The 9,672-nt window shown below is 41.8% G+C and overlaps 1 protein-coding gene across 1 annotated transcript; it reads right to left on the minus strand.

Annotated features, from left to right (window-relative positions):
- Window positions 1-3,156: 3,156 nt before the first annotated feature.
- LOC139726175 (frizzled-5-like) lies at window positions 3,157-8,959 on the minus strand. The gene has a single exon (XM_071637252.1). It carries the CDS (start codon window positions 8,471-8,473, stop codon window positions 6,797-6,799), a length of 1,677 nt encoding a protein of 558 aa, XP_071493353.1. The 5' UTR covers window positions 8,474-8,959; the 3' UTR covers window positions 3,157-6,796.
- Between the last annotated feature and the right edge of the window lie 713 nt (window positions 8,960-9,672).

Below are 9,672 nucleotides of genomic sequence, written 5' to 3' on the forward strand. Positions count from 1 at the left end.
TATGTTAGTGTGAGGAACTAGAAAGTGATGTAGAGAAAATGAGCAGCAAAATAAGTGTTGTCGCTTTCTTCCTTCAGTTTCAGTTTGTTTTGTTCCTCCACTTGTATAAATAAAATCATGATGACAAAATCAACCATTTTCACATCAAAATATAGACAAGAGTACTCAAAAGAAATAGATAATGTATGTGTATAGTTTACGTAAATAATCCTGCATTACTTTCTTGTATACACAGGTATATAGGTGGAGGAGACCTTTATCAATAAGCAATTCGCTTGACTGTCACCAACGTCATAGTCATCTAACAGAAACAAATCTTTATACCACTAACTTTCTTTCCAGAAACATCACTGATCTTTAATAGGAAAACAATCCTGTTACATCGCGATTTGGGAAGGACTATTGCAATTTCGATGAAACCCGGCAAAGCCATGACGTACATTTTCTCTTCTTTATTTTACAATAAATTCTGAATGGCTTTCTGTTTTAGAATAAATTCTGAATGCCTTTATCCATATAGGTAAGTTATTTCACGGAAAGTAAGACTGATAATGATAACGTTAGTGTTATCGATCGAAATAACAATCATGAAAACAAGCCCTTCAACATAATGACGTAATGGTGAAATTATTTACTCAACCAATCCAAATGACCACACACTCGAGAGCACTTAAATGATGCAACTGTTTCTAACCAACTGAACAAACTTTGCAGTGGGAAGCTGTTATTATTCGGAATCATTGGCAAAATTGAATTTAATTTCATATTGAACACACCTATGAAACGGTCGTGAGGCGATTGCATTATATTTTTTCATCTCAGTCACTTCGTGTGATGTTTGACTTTTTATTTAGTAAGCTTCGCAGTAAATCATCTTTAACACGAAATGGATTTTCCAATCAAAATTTTTGTTCGTGACTAAACTGGGGTCTAATTATGTCATCAATGTTACAAGATCTTTTTGTAACGCTCATTGAGGTCAAACGCCTGGAGCTGAGACTAACCTGAGATAACCTCATCTCCATCACCAGAATGAGCCTAATCGGTCATCATGTCAAAGATGTCAGTCATTGCAGGGTTTCGCCTCACTATTTTTTTTTTATTGACGCGCTCGTAGAAATCGATTTGATAAGAACCAAAAAAATAAAGGGGGGGGGGAGGGAAAAGACTTCTGCCAATATTTTCAACGAACTTGATCGTTACGTCATTGTGTAAGCCTATATTCAGTTCGTGTAAATGACGCTTTGAAGAGCAGTGGAGGTCGCTTAATTGCAATCATTTTACGATCATTTGGTGACGCAACATGAAGAATGGTTGTCAGTGCTTTTAAACAAAAAAAAAAAGGAAAATGGAAAATATACTACTTAAATGTGTGTGTGTGTGTGTGTGTGCGTGCTTGTGTATAGATAATTTGCCCTCAGTGTGTTGTTGTTTTTGGAAAATACCTTTAAAGTGTTCTTTAGGCAGTCATATAATTCACTGGTATTGCTTATTATAACAAGTTCTTTCAACAACGTCATGTGTTTGATTATGACGAATCATTTAACAACTGAAATATACACAAACCCACACACACTATATATATATATATATATATATATATATATATATATATATATATGAAGAGCTTGCAACCAAAATGTGCTAAATCCATTGAAAAATGATGGATTTAGCGCCTTTTGGAAGCAAGCTCTTCATATATATATATATATATTGACAACAGGATAGGTCAATATAAACTCCGTTAGAGACGTGAATTTGACGAATTTTCGCCCATAGGGCTTTGTCAAGTCAAAGCCCTACGGGCGAAAATTCGTCAAATTCACGTCTCTAACGGAGTTTATATTATATTGACCTACTGTTGTGAATCTATACTTTCTTAGGACTCCGAGCAGAAACAAATTATTGCTGTTTTTCATATAAATATAGATATAATATATATATATATATATATATATATATATATATATATATACTAGCGTATACTAGTACTTCTCTGTGAGTATGTACCAATCTTCAATATTACAATGCTAATAAATGTTTTAAAAAGGTAAAAGCAGATAGAGTTTGGTGTACTTTATTTTCCCAAATGTTCGAATGTGGTCATCGCAACCTGCACCATATAGCTTGTTTGTAAAGGGGGTTCTTGTCTATAGTTAAGAGTTAAGTCTTCAAAGAAAGAGTAACAAATCTTGTAAACATCAAAATCGGATAAAAAATGGAGAAGGCCTTTCCCTAAAATTTGTTCTTGAACAGTCTCGAACAGACAATACGAATATGAATATGAGTCAACGCTGCCATCTCCTCAGAACTTGTCAAAATAATTTGTATACAAAATCTCGAAATTTCCATTTTTTTCAAGTGCAATATGCCCTAGCCTGTCTCAAATTTAAAGATACATGTATATGACTGATCATTTTGTTGAAGTCATGTAGCCAGAAATAACATTATGTTTTGCACTTTTATAGCAGAAGAAATGAATTTTCTTTTCTTTGTACACCATCCATGGAAACTTGTGAGGTATAATTGACATCTTCAGATCATTCATTTTGCATAATCTACAATATACTGTTCGAGAACTTTTAGGCAAAAATGAGCAAATATTTTATATTTCATATCGTCCTTACTTTTATTCTGTCCTTGATCAAATTTTCGGTGCTGTGATTGTTAAGTTGTACTCTTTCTTTTTAGACTGACTTTACTCTATCTTATTTACTTACTTTTCACTTTACGTGACTTATCTAGATCTCTCTATCTATACCAATGTGCATCAACGAGTAATACATACACACACACACACACACACACACACACACACGCAATGGTATGCACAAATTGAAAGCGCATAGATAATCTTTTAGATTATTATGCGCTATAGATAAATGCAAATTATTGTAATTAGTTGTCATCATTGATATTACTCCCGGCTCGGGTAGGTTATTCATATATTATTACAAATCATGAAACAGTAGACAGAATGAGGTATCAAGTTTGTGCGAGCAGTTATGCATCCTTTTTTAATTTCGTGTTCTTATTCTTAAAAACAGATATACAATATGTCATCATGTACATACATATTTGAGAAACTGAAAAATATACGAATTTTGCACTTGCAGTTGTGGTAAAACGAAACGTGGTATGAAAATATGTCAGCCATGCGCTTAAAAAACAAATACGAAGTTCCGTCCCGTAACAACAAAACAAACAGCTTGTATGTCTTACATTTCTGTCCTTGTTTTGTCGGCCATCGCTCTGTGTGATAGTCCAAGCGAACGTTTACATCGTTATTTCTTTCAGTCTCAATCGTCACAATACATCTCTTATCTTTGCTTCAACATTTCTTCACCCGCCAATGAAGGTGTCGTTATAGATCGAAATGGAAAAGTGGGTCGTATTCAGAGAGTGGGAAATTTAAAATAGTATTGCCTAATAAATACATCTGATTATCAAAACTTGATTCTAAGTTGACGGCGGTGAAATTGTTCACTCTCTGGGGATAAAACACTACACTTTTCATGCACGAACAGTAGATCATACTATCTGTAAGTCTAGGATACAATGAGCGGTGCATCAGAGCGATTGTGGGAACACAAAGATTTTCATCGTGCGAATATCGTTAAGTTACAAGAGACAACACGACATGCTTGATGAAAGACTACGCAAAGTACACATTAAAAACTCACAAGGTTTTCACTTAATGATTTAGGACAGGAGGTTGCGAACGTGTGTGTGTCAAAACAAAAATTTGGGAGCATCCCACGGTTCATCGTGAGACATGATCAAAGAGGAGGCAATCAACTACTATTAACATGCATGCAAAATACGTCAAAATATAGGCGAGGCGATATATAACAATATATTATTATCCCCGCTGTCGGACTCAAACAGAGCACGGTCGCGGTAACCATGGATACCGGCGCCCAGTTCAGCTGGTGTTTTCGGCATGTTTGTCTTCAGCAAGTCCCGCGCAAACACGACAGTTCTTGCCCAACAAATACTCCCCAATAGTCACGATTGTAACACGCAAAATCACACACAATGAACATTACTACTCTTTTTTTCACAATGAACCATCAAAGAACTTGCAAATAAAAGAAAAAGTGTGCTCTAAAGAGAGTGAGGTCTAGACAGTCGAAGGAAGGTATTGTCTTTTTTTTTTGAAATTTACACATTAAAGACAAATGCTTGGACAAATTGGCAATGTGAACGAACAATCCCACAAATTACATGAAACAGCATTGCGTGGGCTTTGCATTTAACAAGAGATATGACAGATTCTATGCTTCGTAAGTTGACAGTTAGTCATCAAATTACAAACATTGAATAGAGATCTTCAGGCCAAAAGCATAAATCTATAAAATATGGAGGTATGATCACATGATGTTCGTGAGTGGGTGTGTGAAGGAGGTGTTTTTTTTCCTCCTTATAAACATCCGGGTCACCAGCTATTGTGCTTGCTTTTTGAGCGCAAAGGAGTTGTACTTGTCTATCATATTACCTAAGTAAAAGCAAAATTGAGGATCAGTGCTACAGAGACATATTACATGGACATTCAACCGCAAAGAGCACCGGGTATTACATTAGGGAAGACCTTGAAGATTCTTCCCGATTACCTGTGGCGCATGAGTATTTGCACTTTCCAAACTAAACACATTAGTTGCGTACCCTTGAAACATGTGTTTCTTCTCCGAGAGGACACCAAAACGTACAAGGTAAACGAGACTAAAGCAAAGGCCGGGGGAAAAATGACCAAAGAGAAGGGTGCGAGTGTGCGTCATAATATCAGAGTTTGTATGTGCATCGTTTTGGGTTTTTTCTTTTTCGATGAAAAGTAGCAAGAGTTCATTCGAATTTGCTGTAGACGTTTGCTTAGGACGGTCTGAGGTTGATCGTTACAATAAAGAGAAAACTCACAAAATTGTCGATACACGCCTAACCGCTTGCGGAGAGACGGTGAAAGGGAGTGAAAAGAAAGCAAGAAAGTGGGGGGAGGGAAAATTATTAGAGGATGCAAGCCCATTTAGACGCGTAGAGAGATTAACTTGGCGGAATGTCAACAATGAAAAAGTGATGCACACAAACAGCTTCTGGCATAGGAGCATAGTGAGGGAGTTAATATCTCGCTTGGTCCCATTCACTCTTTCTCCAGTCGTGTTTGCTTCGTGATGTAACATTTATTTGATCTGCGATGTGCTTTCGAGTGCATGGTTGCAGATGGTGTAGGGCGAGTTTACACAACGCAGTGTTTGGATTTCGGAAGAGAAGGGATAAAAAGAGAGGCGGTGTGAGAGAGGGAGAAGGGGGAGAGCGTTATGTGGGGTGATCATTAGCTCTAGTGGTTCTCTTTCTATCCCTCTCTTTCTTTTGAAGAGGGTACAAGTGGAGGAAAGTGAGGGGGGGGGGGACTGAGAGCGCACTTAGGATCCAGGTTTTTCTGTTAGCACAACCACGCTACCAAAATGAGTGGAGATCAAATATTGGTGTAAGACAAGCTGTAATGGCGGGGTATTGTGTGCAGTTTCCTGACGAGCACTTGTGTACCCCTGTGATTAAATTCAAATTTGAAGCTTGGCCACCAACGGCATGTTACGGTGAAATCTCCCGTCCCATCACACAGAACATAAGGGGTCAATCAATGTCTTCATACGTCTGAAAAGTATCACAGGATACGAAAATAGATTCATTTCTGCAAACAATACGACATGATAAACCCAGTTGCGTACTCTGGCTAATTTCAAAAAGGTTTTGGGTACGAAAAAGTGGTGAGAAAATCTACTTTCCACTGTAGATTCGGTTAGTTCAGCCTATCATCCGATGCATGTCACGGACATCTTATCTGCCCGATTATGAGCAAAGTGAGCAAATCATGCTTGTTACGTTATGGTCAATACAACCCTACACATAAAAACAATGCTGCCATGGAACTGCAAAAAAGGGCTTTCTTTGAAGTGGCGTGAAAGAGTAACAATACCGAGATATCGTACACATAGGCCTACATCATTTAACATGATAACCATGAACTCATGAAACATACACAAAGCAGTTAATGACAGGCTGATCTTTTCGTGGGGTACACAACAAAAGTAGGCGTGGTAAAAATTTCCACGGAATAAAACTTTTTCTTCCATTTGAAGAACGCTCGGTTAAGCCATGTACGAGGAAAAGCACGCATAAACGAAGTGGAAGGTTGTTGATTGCAATACTCTGTGTAACTGCATGCGTTACATGACCCCGACCATAACACTGAAAAGCAATAACAAATCTGTTTCACATGATATGGAAGGAAACATGGGTAACTATAGATTCTTCTGGGACAAAAGATATGATGGTGAAATTGTAGACAAATAGCCGAAGACAACATCTCCCTACAGGAAGCAAAGTGAAGTTTGATTTTGTAAAAGGAGAATGTAAAACACAGGAGATGTAACAGATTGAATGGCAAGAATACAGAAGTCCAAATTTAACTACTTAAAAAAACACACGAAAGTACAAATCTGAAATCAAGCATTTCAGAAAGCATAATTCGTCATAGGAGAAATAAAAAAAGCAAACTAAGATTGGTCCTTTCATCTTCATATTAGTTATGACGATTGTACAAAGATGAATATAACGACGAAATAAAATGACGAAAATCAATGGGTGATTTGTCGACTGTAGTCTGTTCTGTGCTTCTATCATAAACACATATCGATTCGAAGTGACGTTTTTTGTTCGTGAAATAAATACTGTGAGTGTTTGCAAAGGAGTCCCAACAGAAGAGTGTTGTGTGACGTCATTCGGGCAACGTCGACGTCGATCACACGTGCGAATTCGGAATGGTCTTTAGAATGACGGGCTTGCATGTGTATGTTCGCTCTCGCTTCGGGCAAGCCTTTCTGCCTAGTAACCGATTCGTGAACCCCTGCCACGACGTGAGGGTCTTCCCAGTCCAGATCCAAACACCCGACGTTATTCCGACAACAAGGCACATGAAATATTTGAGCATGAACACGGCGTATTCCGGCTTCGACGCCTGCGCCGACTCGCAGGGACACGTGATGCTCCGCTCCCATGCCGATCGCGAGTGCTGCTCGTAGATGAGGATGGCGACGACGATGGTGGCGGGCACGGTGTAGAGGACGGTGAAGATGCCGATTCGGATCATGAGTTTCTCCAGTTTGTCCGTCTTGCGACCTCCCTGTTTGATGACGCTCCTGATCCGGAAGAGGGAGACGAAGCCAGCAAGGAGGAACGACGACCCGATGATGAGGTACATGAAGAGCGGGGCGAGCACGAAGCCGTTGAGTTTGGTGACGTCGTGGTTGCCAACGTAGCAGATGCCGGCGATGGGGTCGCCGTCGACGGAACTGAGGGCGAGCACGGTGATGGACTGGATGCTGGGGAGGAGCCAGGCAGCGAGATGGAAGTACTGCGAGTAGCTGGCGATCGCCTCGCTTCCCCACTTCATCCCAGCCGACAGGAACCAGGTAAAGGAGAGCACCACCCACCAGATCGAGCTCGCCATGCTGAAGAAGTAGATGAGGAGGAACACGATGGTACACATGGCTGGGCCAGTCGAGCCCATCCGGATGTAGTCACCATTACACGCTAGCTGCTCGTGCCCCACAATGAGTCGGATGATGAAACCGAGCGAGACCAGGAGGTAGCATCCACTCATGAAGATGATGGGTCTCTCAGGATATTTGAACCTTCCCATATCGATGAGGAACGTCGCTACAGTCATGAGAGTCGACACAAAGCAAAGGATGGACCACAGTCCGATCCAAAAAGTCGCGAAGGTATGCTCGTCTTCGGTGAAGAAGGCACTCTTACATGGGGCAGCGCAGTTTGGCACACCACCTGTCGAGACCCTGCCATGATACGGGTGGGCCTCGGGGACGGAGATGAGACGGTCGTTGCAGCCACACTCACACGGCTCCTGCGTCGGTCGTCGAGTGTAGAGGTTTCCAGGGCGGGTCATCGCTGGAATGGTTGGCTTGTTCGTTCCCTCGTTCGTGTGATTCGAGTCCATGCACAGGTTTTCCGGATCACCAAACTCGGGCAGGTTTTCGCACTGCATGCGTTCCGGCCAGGTGAATCCGTATTGTCGCATCACCGGACCGCAGCCTGCTTTGGCCCTCTCGCACACCGATCGACACGGCATAAGGGGCTTGGAGTATTCGACAAGGCAAATCGGCGTGTACATACTGCAGAGTAAGAACTTAAGATCGGCAGAACACTTGATCTCCACAAGGGGCCAAAACTGATGCACTTCTAGCCCGGCTTCGTCCTGCGTGTGATGATTAAACTGGTTCGGCATGTACGTCATATTATAACCAACATCTCTACACATGGGTACTGTAATTGGTTCACACTTCACGTCGCGCAGACAATTCACAATTTGTAAGTGGCACAATGACAAGAAAGTTACTAACACTGATAAGTTCCAGTGAAAGCAGGATGATCGGGTGATGACGGCTCTGTAGGCAACCATGGTGGAAACTGTTTCTGACTGTCGTGAAACCAGAGAATTCAGTCGTGTCGTTCAAGTCCCAGTTCAATCTGCTATACTTTGTCGTCTGGTATCAGAGCAGCACGCAGAAAAAACTGAGAGATTACCGCGTAGTCCAGGCCTTTTGTGTTGCAACAGCCCCGCGCGAAGCCCTGGTTAAACAGTCGCTCGCTGTTGATCAAACAGGACTTGTACTCCGCTACCGTATCTCCGTTTACTTTAGGTCCACTGCAACCCCCACTCAACTCCGTGCGGGCCCGGGTCGGTCTGCGCTCGCTGAACTTTTACCAGCCCGGCAACAATTGGTCCTCTTTGCTAGACAAACACGATTCCGCTCTAACACACATACTATTCAAAACTTGTTTTCTCCTGCCGGGGTCGAGATGAGGGGCACTCACTATGTATACAAGAAATCCATACAGTAAGAATCATGCAAGTTCCAAAAAGAGGAGGGTGAAACAGAAGAAAAAAAAAAGAGGGGTCACCGGCAAACTGAATTTTCCTCACTGTCTTTTCGGAGCAAAATAATATCAATTCTGCGAGATGATGCGAATGCCTTCGATTTCTAACGAGCAAGCCGGCTGACGCCCAACGTCGAATACCGTCTGCAGCCACTCAAAGGTCCTCTTATCTCGATCGCAGATTTTCACTTTGCCGCGTTGTCAGCTTTCAAGAGCGGTGCTAGAAACCATTTGGTGGCCCACGACGTACTTTCACTGCGATTTCCCACTTCCCTCGATGTCAGACAGTGATGGGAAGATGGAAGGGACGGGGAGGGGGTAAGCCTGTTGTCGTCCGCTAATGCAATCACAGCGTCCAATCTCCTAAAGCCATGTGTACGAGACGACGGGGCAAGTTCAGTGTACGATCGACGGTGAAAGGCGGTTGATATATGATGACGTTTAGGGTACCACTGCTGCGGTATTAATAATATCGGGCTGCCAACGATTTATGTGCGCGCACATAATATACGCACACATCCAATCAACTACCACACACCACTCGCCTCGTGTCGTGTGCTTCAAGTTTACGGACGGGGCGAGAGAATAACTGGAGAGCAAGGAGATACGATCCGTTCGCTGTGGTGGCTAACCCGAGTTGTGCTTGCCTGTCGTCAATTGTGGAGGGTTTGTATAGTGAATTGGATCCACCTTTGAGTGACGTCCCCTAGATTCGCGACA

The sequence above is a fragment of the Diadema antillarum genome, unplaced genomic scaffold, assembly GCF_040938485.1.
Source record: "Diadema antillarum isolate AM-2024a unplaced genomic scaffold, OU_Dant_1.0 seq00000079_RagTag, whole genome shotgun sequence".
Lineage (NCBI taxonomy): Eukaryota > Metazoa > Echinodermata > Echinoidea > Diadematoida > Diadematidae > Diadema > Diadema antillarum.

Bases quoted from the DNA above. Each gene is read 5' to 3' on its own strand.
- LOC139726175 (XM_071637252.1), bottom strand. From the start codon at position 8,473: ATGGTTGCCTACAGAGCCGTCATCACCCGATCATCCTGCTTTCACTGG.